The 23,483-nt window shown below is 46.2% G+C and overlaps 1 protein-coding gene across 1 annotated transcript in view; it reads left to right on the top strand.

The window, feature by feature from the left end:
* Nucleotides 1-23,483, top strand: part of KIF26B (kinesin family member 26B) — a 168,373-nt gene that overhangs the window by 57,626 nt on the left and 87,264 nt on the right. Inside the window, exon 4 of the mRNA XM_089909873.1 lies at nucleotides 19,186-19,392. Coding sequence (XP_089765999.1) covers nucleotides 19,186-19,392 — 207 coding nt within the window. The remainder of the gene's footprint in view (nucleotides 1-19,185; nucleotides 19,393-23,483) is intronic.

Raw genomic sequence — 23,483 nt, 5'->3', positions numbered from 1 at the left:
TACTGTTGATTTCCGCTTTTATGGCTGTTAGTATTTGCCTTATGTATTGAGGTGCTCCTGTGTTGGGTGCATAAATATTTGCAATAGTTATATCTTCTTCTTTGATTGATCCCTTGATCATTATGTAGTGTCCTTCTTTGTCTCTTGTCATAGTCTTTGTTTTAAAGTCTATTTTGTCTGATATGAGAATTACTACTACAGCTTTCTTTTGATTTCCATTTGCATGGTATTGTTGGGAGATTTTTAATCACAGTTTCACTTTCATTACTTGTGATTGGTCTGTTCCTATTTTCTATTTCTTCCTGGTTCAGTCTTGGAAGGTTATACTTTCTTAGAATGTGTTCATTTCTTCCAAGTTGTCTATTTTATTGGCATAGAGTTGCTTGTAGTAATCTCTTATGTTGCTTTGTATTTCTGCAGTGTCCACTGTAACTTCTTTTTCATTTCTAATTTTATTGATTTGAGTCCTCTTCCTCTTTTTCTTGATGAGTCTGACTTAAGGTTTATCAAGTTTGTGTATCTTCTTAAAGAAACAGGTTTTAGTTTTATTAATCTTTGCTATTGTTTTCTTTGTTTCTATTTCATTTATTTCTGCTCTGATATTTATGATTTCTTTCCTTCTACTAACTTTGGGTTTTGTTTGTTCTTCTTTCTCTAGTTCCTTTAGGTGTAAGATTAGATTGTTTATTTGAGATTTTTCTTGTTTCTTGAGGTAGGATTGTATTGCTATAAACTTCTCTCTTAGAACTGCTTTTGGTGTATCCCATAGGTTTTGGATTGTCGTGTGTTCATTGTCATTTTTCTCTAGGTATTTTTTGATTTCCCCTTTGATTTCTTCAGTGATCTCTTGGCTATTTAGTAACGTATTGTTTAGCCTCCATGGGTTTGTGTTTTTTATGGGGTTTTTTTCCCCTGTAATTTATTTCTAATCTCATAGCTTTGTGTGCAGAAAAGATGCTTGATATGGTTTCAATATTCTTAAATTTACTGAGGCCTGATTCGTGACCCAAGATGTGATCTATCCTGGAGAATGTTCCGTGTGCACTTGAGAAGAACGTGTAATCTGCTGTTTTCAGATGGGATGTCCTATAAATACCAATTAAATCTATCTGGTCAATTGTGTCATTTAAACCTTGTGTTTCCTTATTAATTTTCTGTCTGGATGATCTGTCCATCCGTGTAAGTCAGGTGTTAAAGTGCCCCACTATTATTGTGTTACTGTCAATTTCCTCTTTTATAGCTGTTAACATTTGCCTTATGTTTTGAGGTGCTCCTATATTCGGTGCATATATATTTATAATTGTTATATCTTCTTCTTGGATTGATCCCTTGATCATTGTGTAGTGTCCTTCCTTGTCTCTTGTAACATTCTTTATTTTAAAGTCTATTTTATCTGATATGCGTATTGCTACTCCAGCTTTGTTTTGATTTCCATTTGCATGGAATATCTTTTTCCATCCCCTCACTTTCAGTCTGTTTGTGTGCCTAGATCTGAAGTGGGTCTCTTGTAGACAGCATATATGTGGGTCTTGTTTTTGTATCCATTCAGCAAGCCTGTGTCTTTTGGCCGGAGCATTTAATCCATTCACACTTAAGGTGATTGTCAATATGTATGTTTCTATTACCATTTTCTTAATCGTTTTGTGTTTGTTTTCGTAGGTCCTTTTCTTCTCTTGTGTTTCCTACTTAGAGAAGTTCCTTTAGCATTTGTTGTAGAGCTGGTTTGGTGGTGCTGAATTTTCTTAGCTTTTGCTTGCCTGTAAATCTTTAGGTTTCTCCCCGTCGAATCTGAATGAGATCCGTGCTGGCTGGAGTAATCTTGGTTGTAGGTTCTTCCCTTTCATCACTTTAAATATATGTGCCACTCCCTTCTGGCTTGTAGAGTTTCTGCTGAGAAGTCAACTGTTAACCTTATGGGAGTTCCCTTGTATTTTATATGTCATTTTTCCCTTGTTGCTTTTAATAATTTTTCTTTGTCTTTAATTTTTGTCAATTTGATTACTATGTGTCTTGTCATGTTTCTCCTTGGGTTTTTCCTGCCTGGGGCTCTCTGTGCTTCCTGGACTTGGGTGGCTATTTCCTTTCTCATGTTAGGGAAGTTTTCAACTATAATATCTTCAAATATATTCTCAGGTCCTTTCTCTTTCTCTTCTCCTTCTTGGACCCCTATAATGCAAATGTTGGTGTGCTTAATCTTGTCCCAGAGGTCTGTTAGGCTACCTTCATTTCTTTTCATTCTTTTCTCTTTACTCTGTTCTGTGGCAGTGAATTCCAACATTCTGTCTTCCAAGTCAATTATCCATTCTTCTGACTCAGTTATTCTGCTATTGATTCCTTCTGGTGTATTTTTCATTTTAGTTATTGTATTGTTCATCTCTGTGTGTTTGTTCTTTAATTCTTCTAGGTCTTTGTTAACCATTTCTTGCATCTTCCAGATCTTTGCCTCCATTCTCTTTCCAAGGTCCTGGATCATGTTCACTCTGAGTATTCTGAATTATTTTTTTGGAAGGTTGCCTATCTCCACTTCATTTAGTTGTTTTTCTGGGGTTTTATCTTGTTCCTTCATCTGGTACATAGTCCTCTGCCTATTCATTTTGTCTGTCTTTCTGTGAATGTGGTTTTTTTTCCACAGGCTGCAGTATCGTAGTTCTTCTTGCTTCTGCTGTTGGCTCTCTGGTGAATGAGGCTATCTAAGATACTTGTGCAAGCTTCCTGATGGGAGGGACTGGTGGTGGGTAGAGCTGGGTGTTGCTCTGGTAGGCAGAGCTCAGTAGAACTTTAATCTGCTTGTCTCCTGATGGATGGGGCTGAGTTCCCTCCCTCCTCGTTGTTTGGCCTGAGGTGATCCAGCACTGGAGCCTACCTGGGCTCTTTCGTGGGGCTAATGGCAGACTCCTGGAGGGCTCATGTTAAGGAGTAGTTCCCAGAATTTCTGCTGCCAGTGTCCTTGTCCATGTGGTGAGCCACCGCCACCCTTCCCCCCCTCCCCCGCGTCTGCAGGAGACCCTCCAACACTAGCAGGTAGGGCTGGCTCAGTCTCCTGTGGGGTCACTGCTCCTTCCCCTGGGTTCTGATGCACACACTACTTTGTGTATGTCCTCCAAGAGTGGAGTCTCTGTTTCCCCCAGTCCTGTCAAAGTCCTGCAATCCAATCCCGCTAGCCTTCAAAGTCTGATTCTCTGGGAATTCCTCCTCCCGTTGCCGGACCCCCTGGTTGGGAAGCCTGATGTGGGGCTCAGATCCTTCACTCCCGTGGGTGGACTTCTGGGTATAAGTGTTCTGCAGTTTGTGCATCACCCACCCACCGGTTATGGCATTTGATTTTTTTGTGATTGCACCCCTCTTACCATCTCATTGTGGCTTCTCCTTTGTCTTTGGATGTGGGGTATCTTTTTTGGTGAGTTAGGTACTTCTGGTACCTAAATGGGATTCAAGTATCCTGTCGATGATTGTTCAGCAGTTAGTTGTGATTCTGGTGCTCTCGCAAGAGGGAGTTAGTGCACATCCTTCTACTCCACCATCTTGAACCAGTCTCCCACCTGTGCTTTTTTAAAGTGCTGAAATATGTTCTAGCATGTTGAACCACAGCAGTACAAGGAAAAAATGGCTTTAGGGAGTCCCACAAAACCTGCCAAAGCAGCCATAAATATATTCAGTGTGAAGTCGTTTGGTGTACAATTTACATGCTCTAGGTTGGGCTTGACCTAAAGAGTTTGTATTAGCCCTCTTGCCTTGTTTTCCCAGGGAAGCAATTGTGGTAGAGAGGAAAATGTATATGACTTCCACCCAGAGCTGGGTTTGAATCCTGTTTCTGCTTATTTCTATGAGATTTTAGGGACGCCATTTTGCTCCTTTGAACCTATTTCTTCTCTGACAATAAAAGGCCTACCTTACAGGGTAGCTGGGAGATTTGGCAAAGAGCAAGGCAGAGGTAAGTCCTCAAGAGAGGCTTGTTAAATTGAAACCACTTGCAAGAGCTGGCACTGAGCAAAAGGGTCAACAGCATTCTCCACCACCACCACCTCCCCAAAATCCCTACACACCCACAGTGTCCCTCAGAGAGGCCAGCAGTCAGAATGCACTTACGTCCGTATATTTTGTAAATTCAGACACACCCCCACCTCCCAGTCAGCATAACTACCACCTCCTACCCACCCCCTAGAAACAGAAGAAGCAAGAGTTTACAATCTGAGCAGGTTGCTTTAAAAACATTTCCAACCCTGATCTAATTTGTTATTATTATTTATAGAAAAGTCTTCCTCTTCCTTCCTATCGTCTTTTATTTTCCTTTGCACCTGCATCCAGAACCTTCCCAGGAAAGATTCCATTTCCAAATACTTCCATCTCTAATTTCTAAGTCTCAAATTAAAACCTTACGGTAGAATTGAGCTCCGACTGAGTGAAAGGCACCATCAGTGATACTGAGGATGTGAAGATAAACGAGATGCAGGCTCTACTTCAAGGCACTCATAGTCTTACAAATTTGAAAATGAGTTTTTTGCCTAGAACATAACTGCCATTTGTAACTGCCAGCTCTTTGTATCAGCCCCTGGGCTCGGCCACCTGAGTCTCTCTCTTAGCTGCCGCCATCATGTCCTACCCAGACACCTCTACCCTACACTCAGTCTTCTGAGGGAAATTCACCATAGTCTCATTTACTCCCTTTTTACAGATGAATGTTTTTTTTTTTATCATGCATGAGAGTTTATTAAATCAGTTCATTCTAAGTAGAGTTCACTAGAGCTTTCTCTAATGTTGCCCGAGGGCCCATTGCCATCTGGTCTGTGTTATAGGTAGATAGTATTATAATGAGATCTTCTGGTACCTAAATGGGATTCAAGTTGGATCTGGGTTATATCATCATCCTCACTTTGAGGGCGTCAAAGCTGGACAAACTGGCTGGAAGGTTGCCGGTTTTCACCTACCCAACAAAGCAAAATTTGCATTTCCTCTGCCCCACCCAGTGAATGTTACATGTTTTTGGTGACTGGTTTATTCTGAAACACTACCATCAAATTCAAGCATTGTTCTGGACGAACTGTGATCTGGAAGCAGAGGATCCTTCCCTGGTGAAATTACCCTAAGTCTTCAGATTTTAATAACTGTTTTCCACATGAAATAAATATTGACCATTCTACCCAACCATACGTGCTTTTTGATTCTAGAAATTGTTCAATGAAAGTGTCAAACATCATCCTCAGATGTGCTCACACTCGTCCACTCTCATGCCCATAGAGTCACACACATTGCAGAGCCAGGACCATGTTCTCCAGGAGGAAAAGTGGTCTCAGAACGATTGCTGACTTCCTTTCATGTTGATTTCTTTATGAGTATAATTTTAATAAGATCCCAAATAATTGTTTGTTTGAGGGAAGAGGGAAATAAAAGAACTTATAGGAAGAGTTGGTCTGGATTTTGTTGTGGGAAGCTTATGATTCCGTGACAGTAATAAAAGCCTGGGGCGGGGGGGACTTCCCTGGTGGTGCAGTGGTTAAGAATCCACCCACCAATGCAGGGGACACGGGTTCGATCCCTGGTCCGGGAAGATCCCACATGCTGCGGAACAACTAAGCCCATGTGCCACAACTACTGAGCCTGCGCTCTAGAGCCCGCGAGCCAGAACTACTGAGCCTGTGTGCCTAGACCACATGCTCTGCAACAAGAGAAGCCACCGCAGTGAGAAGCACGCACACCACAACAAAGAGTAGCCCCCGCTCGCTGCAACTAGAGAAAGCCCGCGTGCAGCAACAAAGACCCAATGCAGCCATAAATAAATAAATAAAATAAATTTATATTTTAAAAAAAAGCTATGGGGTAAAAAAGCTACAGAACAAATAAGTATAAATGCAAGATTTGGGCTACTTTTAGTAGAAAGTTCCTTAACCTATTGATCCTTCCCTAGGTTAGCACTTATCTTATTTCACTTTAGAACTTTTCCTCAAGGAGAAATATGGAATAGCGTCAGAAGCCAGTTTTATTTTGACAGCACAAAAACATTCTTTCTTTAGCTCCCCGAGTATTTAAAACTAATAAGACTGTCATTTGCCTTGGATTTAACATTCACATCAGTCGTGTTTTTGATCCACAATGGAGTTTGAAGGAAATATTCCATGAGGGTGAAGCCAACATACCTCCTGAGCAGTGGTTCTCCAAGTGTGAGGCCCAGACCAGCAGCAGCAGCAGGAACTTGCTACAAATGCCGATTCTCAGGCCCACCCCAGACTTCCTCCTGAATCAGAAACTCTGTGGGGGGTGGAGGTGTGGCCAGAAATCTGTGTTTCAACAAGTAGTTTAAGTTTGAGTAGTTTCCTGGTTTTTTTGTTTTTCTTTTGAGTATCCTCTTTATTTATTTATTTTTTAAAATCAATTTCGTTTAGTTTTTTTTTTTTATTTGGTTGTGCCAGGTCTTAGTTGCAGCAGGCGGGCTCCTTAGTTGCTGCTCGCCTGCTCCTTAGTTGTGGCATGTAAACTCTTAGTTGCGGCACGCATGTGGGATCTAGTTCCCTGACCAGGGATTGAACCCGGGCCCCCTGCATTGGGAGCTCGTAGTCTTAACCACTGTGGCACCAGGGAAGTCTCTAGCTTGCTGTTTGTAAGTAAGAAAACATGAGCTTCACCTTGCATGCTTATATGAAATCAATTCCCGGGAACGTGGTTACTGAAAACAAAAATGTGCCAAGGGAGACCGTAGCTGGTGGCCAATTGCCTCATACAAGTTTATAAAGAAAAGAATCTGTGTTGTGTCCCTTGTGTGATTGACAGAAACCCAGTCACTGACTGGGAGCATGAATCAGCTGCAGGACAGAGTAATGTCCGATAGGTGAGCTAATACGTGATCCCAAGGGTGGAGGAGCGAAGGCTGCGGATTCTCCTCTACTAGGGAGAAAAGAGATGTTCTTTTCTGTCAGGTAGTTCCCTAACAACCACCGACAGTCTGTTCCGTGGTAGAACAGAGCAGTCTACGTCCTGTGGCTTTATGTACAACTACCGTACAACGAGGGTTCTCTTCTTGAGAGTTCTGAAGCAGATCTGTCTGGCTCTTTCCTTGAATGCAAATGTTTTGGCACACTTTGCTTTCCTAGGTAAGGAGGATGCCTTCCTCATTGGCATTTTAATAAATATTTATTTGTTGGTTGACTGGTTCATTATTCTCCTTGTCAGGTAACGTGGCCGCTTCTAGCACCAAGTTCACACGCATACAGCAGACTCCTGACTCTGCACAGAGTTGCCATTTACACAAGCCCCGCAGTAGACTCATTGAACAAGTGGTCAGCACGTCTAAAATGCTACGCTATTAAAGTGCTAGTTGCATAAACGCTCTCTTCCTTAACTTTTTAACAGCCCACAGTGGAAGAAAGTTGGTGGTGCTGTTAGCACTGGTTTACAGATGGAGAAATCGGGACTACAGAGCTGTTGTTCTATTGCAGAGTGATGGGAACCTCCCAGTTACTTTCCTTCTCTGTCCTTCAACGGCTCCCCATTATCCCAGTTAAGTACAAAGTTTTTAGTTTGGAAAGGAAGTCTCTCCACAATCTGACATCCACCTATTTTTGCAGTCGAATTTCTTACCTCTCCTCCACCCTGCCCACCCTAAACAGCATCAGAGTGAAATCATAAAACAATAGTCACTGAGCCCTTACTGTGTGCCAGGCTCTTTGTCAAGAGCTTCACATGCATCAGCTCATGTAATCCCCATAAGAGCTTCCATGAGGTGTAGGCATTACCACCTCCGCTTTATAGATGAGGAAACCGAGGCACAGAGAAGATGAGACACTTGACTCAAGGCCCCATAGCTACTTGCAGGTTCCAACACACCAGTCAGCCTCTGCCCACATGCTCCCTCTGCCTGGGTGCCCGCACCCTGCCTTAGGTGCCTAGCTGACCCTGACTCCTCTTCCAAGTCTCATGGATCATCATCTTCAGGAAACCTTTCCTGGCCCTGCTCCCCTACTGGAAATGTCCCCTCCCAACTGGGCCCTCATGGTTTCCCAGGACAAAGCTCTTTTGTACCACCTGGTACACTTTTTATCTCACCTGATACACTAAGCCCTTTGAAGACAACAGCTAGATTTTAAGCTCTGGAACCACAGAGCCTGGCATGGTACCTGGCTCCGACTGAGACGTGCTCAGCAGATGCCGAAGGAATGAATGGATGGAGGCTTTCTGATTCCTGCTCTGGGTGTTTCCCCACTAGACTAGTTGGGGAGTGGCCAGGAGTCTAGGAGAGTCACTGGTCATTGCTTTGTCCAGTCCGTGTCCCGTGGGCAAATTTCTTCTAGCCTGAGATTTCTAAGTCCAAACAAGATGAACTGTGTACCATGATCTGTTGAGGGGACAGCAGCTCAGGTTCTTTGGAAATACAAAGAGGGCAGTTTGTGGGTTCACCTAGAAGGCAAGATAAAACAGTCCTATGTAAGCTGGAGCCCAGTAACAAAGTTCTATCATGGGGATACCTCCCAGTGACAGAGCCCTGTGTCAGTGTCCATTCTACAGAGCCATGATCAAGCTCCCCCACGCATTCTGATCTTTGAGGAAAAGCTGATTCCACACGATGCAAAAGGGCCTGTCGAGGGTATTTGTGGGACCTAAGTGAAGTTCACTTTCATAGTTTGGCAAGCTGTAGCTTCAGACCCTCCACCCCAGAACATGATAAATGCTTCTGACGTTTGCTTCAGACACAGCATGCTAGGATGGCTTTTCAATTCTCAAATGCAGGAGTGCGCCTTATTGATCGTGTCTTTCATTAAAGGTTGCTGAAGCCCCTCAGCCACAGGAGTAATGCCCCGCCTCCCAGGCCCTCTCCCCAGGCCCAGGCTTCTGGGCAAGGAGGATTACTGTTGTTGGATTATGGGTATATACCTGAATTTGTTGGGGTTTTTTTTCAATTCTTAATATAATCACGCTGGAGAAGACTGCAATTAGGTAAATCTCACATTTACTTGGTACTTCTCTCCCCAAACTCCATCTGATTCTTCATACAAACATTTTAAGAAAATAAAGAGAAAGCACGTCCTCCAAATAATCCTCCATATTAGAATTTACCATTCTGCTTTGAACCTGTGTTCTGCTGCCAGCGAGGGCTTCCCTGCCAAGGTACAGCCAGTTAAGGGAATTAGAGGGGGTCAGTGGTTTGCCTCTGGCCAGAGGTGGTAGGAGATTTTCATTAGCATTTGCCCCTTTGCCCCCCACTGGGCTTCAGTCACCCCCTCCTCTTATCAGCATGTCCTTCACCTCCAGGGGCTGCCCAGGTTTATCAGATCCCATCGAGTTCTTCTGGGGCTCTTTGGAGCTAAGCTGAGAATTCAAGTTGCTTTGGTTCTAAGCCTAAAACCTGAGAATAAAGTGATCTGAAATGGAAATGCCACCTTCTCCCTTTTCGGTTATACATAGTTCTGACTTTCTTCACCCTCCCACCTCCGCCTGTGCCTCCCTTGCTCGGCCCTGGCCTGGCTCTGTGCATAATGTGCGTTTCATACGTGTTCAGTGGAATTGGACAGATGCACTGAGTAGGGAGGCCTTTCGGAGGAACTTACAGCGAAAGCGTTGGAGTAATTGTGGCTAGTGTTGCTGTGATTGAACTCTCTTCATCTTTTTTATTGAATGAGAATGAAAGTCTCTAAGACTCATTAAGGGTCCAGGGTTTGGGGACCAAGGTACTGGCATCACGTCTTCCTCCCGCTTCCTTCTTCCCTCTCCTTTCCCTCTTTTAGTGTGAGGTCAAGAGAATGTGGAGTTGGGCATGGCAATCCATCGAGTACGTCAGGCTTCAATGAAAGTTACATTTACCCTAAATGCCAGCTAAGACTGTTCCAGATTTCAACCTCTTGGCCCTGAAGATCCCTCAGGTGCTTTTTCTTACCAGGACAAGTCCCTCCTTCTTCTCTTTCCTAGAACTAGGGCTGCAGAGTTGCAGGCTGGAGAAACAGCCCAGTCCTGGAGTGTGCATCATGCCCACGGCTTTTCCAGGAGGGGACTCGGCCCCCTGCATCGACCCCGACCTCCCCTGGGGGCCTGGAGAAGGACGTCTTCTCTCCCAACACCAAGCATGCAGTCCTGTGGGCCTGGAAAAACCTCAGTGCTGAGCTTGAGGGGATTCTGTGCTGGCTTACCTGACATCTGTCCCCAGGAAGCACTGAGAACCCGGGCTAATGCTGGCACCCCTAGGTTCTACTCAGGTCTCATCCATACGGAGTGCTGCCAGGAATAAAATTATCATCCCATGAGAGATGCACATATGTAATGGAACTTGGGAGCAGCATGGACAGTGTTCCTAAATGACAGTTTTATAAAGAAAATGGACTGAAGTGATGAATGCCAGAAAAATACATAGCTAATTATTAGATGATCACAGCTGTTGCCTTTTTAATTTAGATAACTACGCTGTTTATTATGGTGCTTTACTAAATTCCATGGTGGACCTGGTAGCTAGTATTTCTGGATACTCCCCTGACAGGGTGATTTGACTTATTTTCAGAGTTCTGGGTGTTATTTATCTAGGTCAAAGGCCAGAAGCAGTGGGATAGTGAAATTCCTGGGACCAAGGAGAACCCAGTAATGAGGGACAGAAGACACTAAATCAAGTGTCAGGTTAGCAAGCTGAAGTCTTCATATTTATAATAAACTGGGTTGCAGAAAAGAAAAACAGCTTTCCCTTGGCCCTGTTGGTGGCCAAGCTGAACAGCATCTTTGGTGACAGACGAGCTGGCATCAGCAGACACAGCGTTTCTTGAATGCTCGCGATTTAACAACAGCTCTATTAGTTAGCTTTCCAGTCGTAACCCATGAGTGAGCTTTACGGTAAATGGGCCCTTTAATAACTTATTAGTGCCCAAATCCAAACTGAGTCCACCTGAAAGAACTCTAATTTAAGGAGTGCCCATGGCTGCTTTTCTCAACAATTTCTTCCCTGATCTTTTATCTTTTGAATGGGTATTTCCAAAGATAAAATAACCACAATCACCAGAAACTAACCACAATAGTTTTCCTACCCAGTATTCAGAAAAATCTCCATTTGTCACTTACCCAGGATTTACCAAAAATCGGGCATCAGAGAGAGTGGGTGGCAGTTGGAAGACCTAAGCTGACTCTGTATCTATACAGATTCGGCGGCCTCGGGCAAGCCTTGCAGCCTCAGCTCTGTAGTGTATGGTGGGATGATGCTTTCTCTCTCTAGCTCTCTCTTATGGGCACAAACGATTAAGAATCTAATGACTAGGTCTTCTGCACTCCCAGGTCAAAGGCGGTTAAAGGGAGAGCTGGGAGAGCAGAGATCGTCTGCTAGATTCCTGAGAACGCCGGCTCGTACAGCACTGTCAAGAATGAGGGCTCAGTGTGATGGTAACTTTTATTTATTGAGGACCTACTTTGTGCCAAGTACTTAGCATGATTATTTGCTTAATGATCTTATAAAGCCCTCCAGATAGGGGCTATTATCTCCATTTTATTGTTGAGGAAACTGTTAAAATAATATGTTGCTAGTCACACAGCTTGTAAGAGCCAGGACGTCCTGACTTCGGAGTTCATGATCTTTCTAGATGTGGCTTGAGGGAGATTAAGTCACTTGTCCACAGATGCACATCAGTAAAAGGTACAACCGGAACTCAAACCCAGGCAGTGGGTCTCCAGAGCGTGTGCTCCGAAGCTCCAGGCTGTGCTCCACGTGGTCAGAGGGAGGACACTCAGACAGTGAGCGTTCTTAATATTGGAGAGGGTCAGAATCCCACATCCCACTTAACAGAGAATGCCCGTGTCTTAGGATGTAGCTTTTTTTTTTTTAATATGTATTTATTTATTTATTCGGCTGTGCCGGGTCTTAGTTGTGGCATGCGGGATCTTTTATTTGCAGCGTGCGGGCTCTTAGTTGCGGTGTGTGGGATCTAGTTCCCTGACCAGGGATCGAACCCAGGTCCCCTGCATTGGGAGCACAAAGCCTTAACCACTGGGCCACCAGGGAAGTCCCAGGATGTATATTTAAACAGCTTATCCATTTAAAATAAGTATCCTAGCACTGAACTAAGAGATGGGGCCTTTTCTAACAGGCTGCTGTCAGAGTCGCTGTCCTTGCTGACAGACTAGCCCCTGAAATGTGCCTATCTCCCTCCTCGAATCCTAGTCAGATTTTTCCCAACCTGCTAATTGGTGTAAGGGGCCCCGCTCCCGAAGCCTGCCCGGCCATGAGCCTCACGGGAAGGACTTGTCCCCTGGCTTCGTTCTCCCTCCTTCCAGCACTGTGGTCCCCTGATGGCTGCCTGGTGACAGATGCTGGTGATGGAGGGCGTCAGGGAATCTCCCATCCCCACTCCCCGAAGCACTTCTTCGCTGAACACCTCTCATTACGGCCCCGTTTCTGGTCTCGCACATGTTCTCCCACACTTAGCTCTATTATGCCACCACTTGTCTCCTTTCCCAGCCTGGCTTTGAATAATGTAAATCTTTCCTCTTGATAGCATCGCTGCTCATTATTTTCTGTCTGGCACCACATGAGCTTACCCACTGGTACCTCTGAGAAGCCAGCCACCCACAGTGCAGGGACAGCCCCCCCCCCCCATATCTGTAAAGGTGGCTCAGTGCGGGCCCAGCCCCAGGTGGGAGAGGTTCAAGCCCTGTTGGCTTTGGTGGGAGGACAGCGCTCTTTCTTTGGTTCCGACCCAGAACACTCTCTGTAGGAGGAGTGGGTCAGGGGCCACTGCCCTTTCACCTTTGCCAGGCAACTGGCTTTGGACAAGTCACTTGAGTATCCTCTACTGAGTGATTGATTTTATCAACACAGGGCAGATGCTGCCCCCAAACAGGCCCGGAGTGCCCTCAGCCTCCTGAAGTCTGCCCTCTACCCCCCAAACTCAGCACTGGATCCAATTGCTCTGGACCTCCAGGTGAAGATAGCCCATGGTCTTCGAATATGTCATGTAGGATTATTACTGTGGTTTTATGCAAAGAAATGCACTCTGATTTTGTTCCGTCACTAACAGCTCAACTGTGCCTAGAATCTCTGGAGTCCCTCAGTGTGACCCTGTGATTCTGTAACAGTAACTATGTTTCGATGGAATAATGACTTTGTAACGTAATGTTGAAAAGCTCCCTCTGTAAATGTAGGGAGCACGCACCTGCTTGGTGCTCCCTGGACTTCCCAGTATCAGAGTTATTTGAGACCTCCAAGATTATTACTATTTGGAATTTGATTCCATGGTCTCCTTAAAAACTTCTGGAAGGGCTTCCCTGGTGGTGCAGTGGTTGAGAGTCCGCCTGCCGATGCAGGGGACGCGGGTTTGTGCCCTGGTCCAGGAAGATCCCACATGCCGCGGAGCGGCTGGGCCTGTGAGCCATGGCCGCTGAGCCTGCGCGTCCGGAGCCTGTGCTCCGCAATGGGAGAGGCCACAGCAGTGAGAGGCCTGTGTACCACACACACACAAAAAAACTTCTGGAAGCTTTCAGGCACATGAAATCATCAAGACCTTCCTTTAGAAAAAGTAATTTCAGATTATTTCTAGAAACTTTACCAGAAAAGTGTTTAAACTTTCTCCTGTTCTAAAACCCAATTTTAATTTGTTTCTTTACAAAACATCTTTGCCTGTCTCTCGTATCAGGTTAAGCATGCACATTTGGCAAATCAAAAGGGGGAAAGAAAGTCATATTTGTGGGTTTCAGTGTGCCAGTGGTGGATTAGCAATAGAATCTTACATTACGTTATAAGGAGGAAACCACTCTTTAAATATTGGCTGGAAAGTCACACCCTTAATCACTTGCAGTGTGTTTTAGAAATTGGCACTATTGTAAAAATCTTTTACAATAGATTTGTCAGAATGTCCTAAGCATAGAAGAATATGGAAGGTTCCTGCATTTCTTGGTAGATCAGAAAAGTGAGTGTGTTGAGAAGAATACATATCGAGAAGTATATACTGTTTAAGGTTCCTGTCTCTTCAGTCATCTTACTTGGAATGGTTGGAGAATTTTCCTGAAGTGGCTAATGTACCATAAGTAGACAATGTGAGTACATCTATCACGTGTGATCAAGACAGAAAAGAAAGGAATAAAATAAGGTCAATACCTCATTTAGCTTTTAGAGCCTCAGATCAAATTTTACATGGATTACTCACCTTTACAGAAGATGTAAGTAGACTGTATATTCTTTAATTTGGGGCGGGGGGAGGAAGAAGGAGAATATTTTATTCTTTGTCTCTCGTCACTGTGGATATGTATGTTCATTAAATACTTTTTTCCTTTAATTAAAAAAAATGAAGCCTTGGAGAAAGGCTTCTCATGCTATTAATTTGATGTAGAAAGTCTACTTTATACTAGTTGGTTTGAAGAATATGAATTCATTCTTTTTTTTCCTCCCTTCCTTTTTTCTTTGAAGAATGATATTTCATACTTGTATGTTGCTCTAGAGTCTGTCTTTATTTCTTTATTTCTTCACACCTGTCCTGCAAGGGAGGTGACACAGCTGGCCCAGTTTAGGGATAAGGAAACCAAGGCCCCTGCCTTAGGTGAACAGCCACACCATGGTGGTGGTGTTTGGATAAGAACCCAGTCTCCTGGCTCCTAGCAGGCAGTGCCCATCACACCTGGAACCTGTAAGAAAGGAGATGTACTTTAGGTACAATGGACCCTTTTGTTATCCCTCCGTGTTTTTCCCTCAAGAGCTGAATCCCGTCCAAACATACGTAGAAACCAAGGAAGGCTTCCTGGGCTGCGCTGAGGGCAGCGCGGCACTGCCTCGGCCTTCCCAGTCGCTGTCATCAGGCAGGGCTGGACGTCAACTCAGTCTCTCGCCTGGGCTTCGCTCTCACTCATCTGAGGCTAAATCGCCCTTGAGAGATGGGACGGTGGGTATTTACATGGCTTACATGCATCACCGGGAGTCTCAGTGTCACCATCGCTGCCACTCTGCCTCAGCGAGAGGGACACAGGACACCGGACTGAGTTGTCAGTGCTCCCCTGGCTCTGCAGTTTGGCTGTTCTGTCTCGGGAGATGGCTCCTTTGGGTCTAGAATCCCTTCTGATGGTCTCACCCGCCCTACTTGCCCCACCATTCTTCCTGCTGGCAGATTTTGGTGAACCCATCTCACATGCCTCTGTGTGCCTTGGAGAACCATTTCCAGATGTGTTTTAGGAACTTAAGAGTAGATGTGGAAGGTAAAGATAATTCTGATACTGAGGATTGCTGTGTCCTCTCTGTGTCCCACTACCCCACCATCGTCTGTAGTCTTTCTCTGACTGGTGAGGGACCCTTCGGATGGTCAGATTTGCCCCCAGCCCTCCTGGGCCATATAGTCTGAAGAGAGCCTGCGGCCGGACAGCTTGGGGATAGAGAGACAGGCAGCGAGGAACCTCCCTGGTCCTCAACCGTGCGCTTGTGCACTGAGCCTCAGGACGGGGGGGGGGGGGGGGGGGGGGCGCGGCGGGGGGAGGGAGTCTGGGTGGCCACGTGGGCGGATCTGCCTGTCAGTGGGCTGCGCCGAAGGCTGTGGCAGCCGGCGCTGCTTCATGTTGATGGAGAGTCTGTCCAGTTCAGGCGCAAAGCTCTGCGAGTCTCACGTATCCGCTCTCCATCAGTCCTGCCGGGCCATCCAGTAGGGGGCGCTGGAATGATTAATGAACAAGACAGGAGGACAAGTGCTGCCTGGAGCAACCGCTGTCTGCCACCATCCACTGAATAATTAGATAACTGCGGCGAAGCGGGCTCCCAATCAGGGAGAGCTTTGGTAGGTGACCTGCTAAGCTAGTCCCAGAGAGTCAGGGCGTCAGGCCCACGCTCCCCCACTTTGGGCCTCTCTAGCTCCTCTGCTGCTGGGCCTAAAATAGTGACAGTCCCCTGGACCCTGAGAGCTGGGGAGAAGGCTATGCACGTTGACAGCTGTGGGTACCCTGTATCCAGGGCAGCAGTCAGAGGGAGGGTTGACGTACATGTTGCCAAAAACCTACCAGTGTTTGCAACAAAAGCACAAACTCCTGGCAAGAAGTCGGGAGACTTTCTTGATCACAAGTGGTATCTCCTAAGCACTTTAATTACAGAGGATTAGCAGGAAGTGCAGTGCTGGGCTCAAGGAATAATGACACAAAGAAACGAAGCAGAGAAACCCAATTTCCTTCCTTTAAGGGGAAAACAATTATCCATTTATTTAAATGAATTACAAAGGAGAGAATGGAGTGTGGCATTTCCCTCAGCCCGGAATTCAGTGGATTTTTAAAGAGCTGCATATCTCCTTGGTCAGACCAGAAGCTGGGATCTGCAGCCTGTCTGCAGAAATTGAACTGCAGGCTCAGAAGTTCATTAAGATTCAGGAGCCTTCCCCCTGGACAAATGGCTCACTTATCCAGCCCCTTCTCTGCTGCTTCTCCTTGCGGGCTGTTGCCTGGCTTAGTTCATATTGTACATTCAGCACCTCTAGTTACCCAGAAATTGCATGCAAAGTTGTGAAATAGAAAAGCAGTGGGCCATGTGACCCCATCAGTTCTGCCTGGGGTTGCATCATCCTTGACTTGTAGTGTTCAGGGGCTGGGCTGGGAGGTTTGCTTACAGAAAGACCAGAGGGGGGCTTCCCTGGTGGTGCAGTGGTTGAGAGTCCGCCTGCCGATGCAGGGGACACGGGTTCATGCCCTTGGAAGATCCCACATGCCACGGAGCGGCTGGGCCCGTGAGCCATGGCCGCTGAGCCTGCACGTCCGGAGCCTGTGCTCCGCAACGGGAGAGGCCACAGCAGTGAGAGGCCCGTGTACCGCAAAAAAAAAAAAAAAAAGAAAGAAAGACCAGAGGGCCCAGACACCTACCAAAAGTTGCAGTTTGAATACATGCTCTTAGCACACCTGCTGTGTAAGTGGGGCAAATCTATAGTAATGAATGGAACTGAAATAAGATTGGAGACATTCATGATGAACAAGAAAATTGCCAGAATGGAATGTAGACAGAAGTGATGGTTATTGTCATACACGCAATGACTATGTGTGAGACTTGATGGGTTTTACTAACAGGAGCTTTTTTTTTTTTTTTTTTTGCGCTACGCGGGCCTCTCACTGTTGTGGCCTCTCCCGTTGCGGAGCACAGGCTCCGGATGCGCAGGCTCAGCGGCCATGGCTCACAGGCCCAGCCGCTCTGCGGCATGTGGGATCTTCCCGGACCGGGGCACGAACCCATGTCCCCTGCATCGGCAGGCAGACTCTCAACCACTGTGCCACCAGGGAAGCCCCTAACAGGAGCATTTTAAGGCCCAGCACTTAATACCCAGCTCCATCTGCAGTGATTCCCCCATGGCATCCTGTTTTTGAGTCCAGGGCAAGGAGTTCTAAAACCTTATCATTCACACCGTGATTGGAAAATGCTAGGATATCATGATTCAGACTGTGGCAATACAGAGAAGAGGAGGAGAAAAAGGAGTCAGGCGCCTACCCTGTGCTCAGCACTTCACATGTCAATTCATTTCATTCCCACAACAGTCCCATGAGATAGGTGATGTTGTCCCTAATATACAGGTGAGAAAACTGAGGTTCCGAGAAGTTTGACTGTGTATAGGAGGCAATACTTGGCATAATGGAAAAAGTATGGGTTTTGGAGTCAGAGGTGGGATCAGAGCCTAGCCTTTCCACCCGCAATTTCTGTAGCATCTGTTTTCTCATCTATAAAATCTGGACGCCTATGCACTGGCCTGTTGGGAGGATTAAATAAGATACCATAGATAACAGCACAGCCTTAGCATACCATAGACCCTCAGGAAAAGGCAGGTACCATTGTATGACCTCAGAGAGAAGACCAAGATTTGCACCTTGAGGGGTCAGCCTCACGCCAACCTTCCACCGTGACACCCGCCCCCTCCCCGGCCTCCGGATCCACACCTGAGTACTATTCTTAAGTGATAAGAACAAGCCCAGCTGGGACACAGTGCAAGCCCATCCAATGAGTCCAGCGCCCTAGGAATTCTTTACCTTTCAGCTTTGCCCACTGCAGGTGAGTTCCCATGCCTCAGCAGACACGGCTGAGATAAGCAGGAGGGTGACCTCACTCGGTATGCACAGTGTAGATTATTCTCTGAGCATTTCTGTATGTTTGAAATCCTTTATGTAAAATTTTACAATCCCTTTCCCCAAAATTGCATGACTGAGATTTCTTCAGGCCTGAACATTGATTGGACGAAGAGGGCATGACACAGAGAGGAATTTAAAAATAACCCTGAATATAGCATCAGGATTTGCCACATCGTATTACAAAAATCTCCTGTCTCTGTGTCTGTGTGCCCTGCTCCTTTAGGTATTATGTGTCTTCTGCATCCCCAGTGCCTAGCTCAGTGCCTGGCTCATCGAGTAGGTGAAGTAGCAACGCAGTAACAAAGAGCTGGTAAGGGACCAAATGCTGACCATTTCCCCGGGATTTGAGCCTCTAGAAATATGTGTGTGGCTTCAACTTGACTTCTGCTCACTTCAGAACTCTAGGGCAAGCAGTCCATTCCCACAAGTACCCCGCTCGGCCCCGGGGTGGGGCTGAGCTGGGCTGAGCCCTAGAAATGTCCATGTTCAATGACTTAGGAGGTGGGTTAAAGGGGCACTGCTGCCTGTTTCCCACAGAGACGCACTTTCATCCCTTGAAACCATCATTTCTCTGCACTCAATGGGATCCCAAATAACATGTTTCAAACAAGTCTTTTATCACTGTTGCCCCTTGGAACACATTTCAAATGCTGGCCATTAAAAACAGGCCGTTTCACAGGCTTCTAATGATGACGCTAATAACTGTGGGTTTTTGTCTCTAAGAGTCCTGACGGGCAAGGCTCAAGGAGTAAATTATGGAGCTAACTTTTATGTACAGGGTTTATTGATCTGTGAGCTTCAAGGGAACTACACCAGCCCCCCCCAAAGCTTGGCAGTCCAGATTACCTTTTCATCTAAGTAATTGGGCCACCTGGGTACAGTTAATTTTCTATTTATATTAACAGGAAGACAAAGAACATGATGTGCCAGTTCTGTAATAAAGTAACGGACGTATCAAAATATTCTACCTGGTAATTATAAATAAATTGAGTTTTCCCATGACCCGCTGAGGGTTATGTTGCTAATTCATTGTGCATTTTATCATAATTTGTCACGAGAAGATTCCATGCTGCCACGTACACTTGTGTCTCCAGAGTACGTAAAGGTGCTCCATCATAAAGTATCCAACTGTCTTAATCCCTGTCATTTCCTGCTTTTGTTTCTTAACAGGTGAAAGTCATGCTTCGCATTTGTTCCACGTTGGCTCGCGATACCTCGGAATCCAGCTCTTTCTTAAAGGTGGACCCACGAAAGAAGCAGATCACCTTGTATGACCCCCTGACATGTGGAGGTCTAAATGCCTTCCAAAAGAGAGGGAACCAAGTTCCTCCTAAGATGTTTGCCTTTGATGCGGTTTTTCCACAAGATGCTTCTCAGGTGGGTACAACCCCTTCTCAGGCTCAGGCGATATTGATTAGTTTCAAGAAGCTTTAACTATTCACTAGGACCCGTGAGCTGGGAGGGTATCTTCCAGAGCACCCTGATGGGTCACTTCCACTGTCTACACAACAACTTTCGGGAGCCAATTTGAGTTCCATTGAATAGTTCAGTCCTTTTGAATCGCTGGTGTCACACCTTGGGCAGGATTGTTGTGCCAGGATTTCAACAAAACGTACTCTTGGAGAGAAGGAAGAGAGAGCCAATCAGTGGATGGCAAACAGAAGCAGGAAGAGAGCAGGCAGAATTGGAAGTTTCGGGTACAGCTGCATCGAGATGCTGGCCACTGGTCCATTAAGACCCCACTCCTGCCTGGGCTTCAGGGTGTGAGCATGTAAGAAGGGGAAAGATGTTTCAAGGAGCTGGGTTAGAATTAGGCAGGGTTTGGGACTTCCCTGGCGATCCAGTGGTGAAGACTTCGCCTTCCAATTCGATCCCTGGTCAGGGAGCCAAGATCCCACATACCTCTTGGCCAAAAAACCAAAACATAAAACAGAAGCAATATTGTAACAAATTTAATAAAGACTTTAAAAATGGTCCACATCAAAAAAAAAATTTAGAAAAAAAAAAGAATTAGGCAGGGTTCTAGGGCTCCATAGAGGGCAAGCCCTACTGAGGACCTGGAGTGCTAGGCAGGGAAACTGAGGCTGACGTGCAGTCCTGTGGCCTGCGTCAGGGGAGTGGAGAGGAAGAAGAGAGGCTGGGATAGCTGGTGTGTTGGTTAGCTATTGCTGCATTGGAAACCACCCTAAGCCTAGTGGATTAAAACCATAAGTATTTATTATTGCTCATGAGTCTGGAGGTCAGCTGAGCATTCCTCTGCTCCTAGCTCGGCTCACCTGTGTGTCAGTGATCAGCTCTGGGTTGGGTCGGCAGCTCTACTGATCTTGGCTGGATGCTATCACATGTTTGAGGGTTGGCTAGTTTTAGGCTGGTCCAGAATGGCCTTGGCCAGGTCACCTGGTCTGTCTTCCATGTTGTCTCTTATCAACCAGCAGGCTGTCTTGGGCTTCCTCTCAAGGCAACGAGAGGATCCAAGCTTGCAGGCCTCTTGAGGTCTAGGCTCGGAATTGACACATCATCACTTCTGCTGAATGCGACTGGTCCAAATTCGAGGAGTGGGGAAGAGGCTCTGTCTCTTGATTGGAGGAGCTGTGAAGTCACATTGCAAGGGGCACGCACACAGGGAGGGGTGGAGAATTGTGGCCATTTTTGTTAGTCTGTTATGAGTATAATTTGGAGGCTTCTTGGGGGACCAGGGTGCCAAGATTCCTTAACCAAGCCTCCTGGAACCAATCCCAATAGAACAGATGTGTACTAGAAGATTCACTTACACCATCTGGTGCAATTCATCTGCAATGAATTGGTGCAACTGGATCTTCTAGTAGACATCTATAACCCAGGTTATAGGTGTACAGTGGCCTACTTTGCCTGCATTTTGGCATCAGACACCTGCATCTTCCTGATAAATTTCCAGCACTTCCCAAGATTTAAACAAAACAGTGTGCACTCGGGTAACCAATAGCCTAGAGAAGAACCTGAAGACAGGGTGCTGATGGGTACCATTTGCAGCTCTTGCTAATTTCCTCCATGTGGTATCTGAGTATAGGAAGTAGCGATGTTCATACAGACACCATAGGCACTCAGCACGTATTATAGGCTCCATTCATTAGCAAGCTAAGCGTGTGGTTTTCCCAAAGAGTTTTACCATGAGAAGACAAAGTACTCTATGAATAAGTTCTGTAGGTTTTCTCCTCGTTACATTTTTTGTGTGTTGTACCACCCAGTGGGGTCACTAATCTAACCCTGACATTGGGTCTAATAAATGGCCTACAAGTAATTTAATTAACACAGTTAAAACTTTTCAAAAGCGAATCCCCCTAAGTCGTAAGAATTCCAAAGCAAACCCTAAATTAAGTGTGGACTATTAATGAGTTTTAGATTTATTCCGGAAAAGGGAGCCATTTTTATTGCTAGTCTTTGCTTACATTTCACACTTGGTTCCAGAGCTCATGTGCTCACTCTTACAGTTGCTATTGCTTCAGAATGCTTGCTTTTGTTACATTTCCAATATAATAAATTACATTTCTATATAAATTTGTAGTTTTCAAGAAGTTTCATATACATTAACCCATTCTACTCTTCCTGGAATTCTGTGGTATTGAAAAGGGAGGTAGTGCTGTTTTCGCATTACAGACAAGGAAACTGAGACTCAAACATTCAGTCTCTCATTCACAGACTCTTTCCTGAGTGGACATCTGTCCTGGAGTCTTCCTATTAGCCAATCCGCGTCCTGCTCAGGATGGTGTTGTATCTTTGCCCTCTCGCCATTTTATCCACTAGCTACTAGCAGTGTGTCCTTGGGCAAGTCACTTTACCTCTCTGGGCCTCAGCGTCTTCATCCATAAAATGAAGACAAGTTCAAAATGTGCCTCATTGGGCTGCTGTGATTCACTGTGTGGATACACGTGAGGTGCTTAGAGCAGAGGCAGAACACAGTGAGTGCGCAACAAATGCTACTGTTTTTACCATGCTGTTGTCATTGTTCATAGTAATATCACGCTGCCGGCGTGTTCAGCCTCAGCCCCTGGGAAGGAGCACCCTCTGAGCCTCCGGAGCAGGAAAGCAGGAAAGCGTACAGAATGGGCCTCTGCTCTCAGGCCCTTGTTGTTGGCCTGTGAGGCAGCAGCAACCACCGTGGCCCAAGGCGGTCATGAACTTTGCTTTTACCCGGTCTTTAAGGACATCCTCCTTATAAGCCACACTCAGTACCCTCCACTGGCCTCGGCGGTCACCAGCTGCCCATTGCTGGGGCATACCTCTGCTGGTTCTGGCTTTGGGGAGGTGTCTTAGTCCATTTTCACTTCCTTAACAAAACAGCACAGACTGGGTGGCTTATAAGCAACAGAAATTTATTTCTTACAGTCCTGGAGGTTGGAAGTCCAAGATCAAGGAGCTGGCAGATTCAGGATCTGGTGAGGGCCCCTTCTTGATTCATAGACAGATGTCTTCTCGCTACGTCCGTTGTGGAAGATCCAGGGAGGACTCTGGGGCCTCTTTTATAAGGGCACTAATCCCCTCCACGAGGGCTCCACCCTCATGATTAATCACCTCCCAAAGGCCCCACCTTCAAATACCATCACATTGGATATTCAGTTTCAACATATGAACTTGGTGGGGTAAGGGGAACACAAACATTCCATCATCACCAGGAAGGGTGGGCAGCAGAACAGAGTCCTGCTGGTGGGCAACAGGCTTCCTGCACACCCAGCCCTGCCTGTGGAGTCCACTTGGGAAGGCTCCTGCTTCTCTAGGCTCAAGGGGAAAGACAGCAAAGGGCCTCCAGGGGCCATTGTCAGCTAACAAACACCAGATGGACATGTTGCTGACTGCTGTCTTCTCAGTGGACACTGGACAAGAATTCTGCAAGGGGAGGCCTGCCCAACCTGTGTCCTGTGAGGCTGCTCCCGTTTCTCTCTGTCCTCAGGCCTTTGGACGGGTGATTCAGTAATGTGCGCGGATTTGGTCCACACACAACCATCTTTCTCTTTGCTGACCTTGAATCTAATACAGTTTGTTTTATGTATGGCTCAAGGTGGGCTCTCAGCCTCCTAACCCCCATCTCACTTTATGTCCGAGGAAGGCAGAGTTCATTTGGTGATAACTTCTCCTGGCTCTGCAGAGGCACCTGCAGCAAATTCCATCAAGATTCCACCTCAGTCTCAGGGTTTAGCTCCGAACTCTCATTGCCTAGGCCCTGGGGGTGAGACAGATCCTGTGGTCCCCACCGCAGCCTCATCCTGCCACCCGCTTCACTCAGGAGGAGCCCCCAGCAGAGCTGCTGAGGCCATCACCAGAACAACTGACAGCTGTTAGGAGTGTGGTTTTTCAATCTCGGTTCGGGAGAGAACATGGATTTTCGAACACTTAGGTTCATTGTGTTGTTGCAACCTGGAGCTGAATAACGACATTCAGTGCCGAGGCTGCAGTTCTCAGATTCCCACTGGGAGGCACGTTGCTCCGATGCCCAC

This window comes from Delphinapterus leucas, chromosome 1, assembly GCF_059928025.1.
Source record: "Delphinapterus leucas isolate spDelLeu-1000000601 "Yukka" chromosome 1, BTC_Dleu_Yukka2, whole genome shotgun sequence".
Classification (NCBI taxonomy): domain Eukaryota; kingdom Metazoa; phylum Chordata; class Mammalia; order Artiodactyla; family Monodontidae; genus Delphinapterus; species Delphinapterus leucas.
This window is presented reverse-complemented; position numbering and strand designations above follow the sequence as displayed.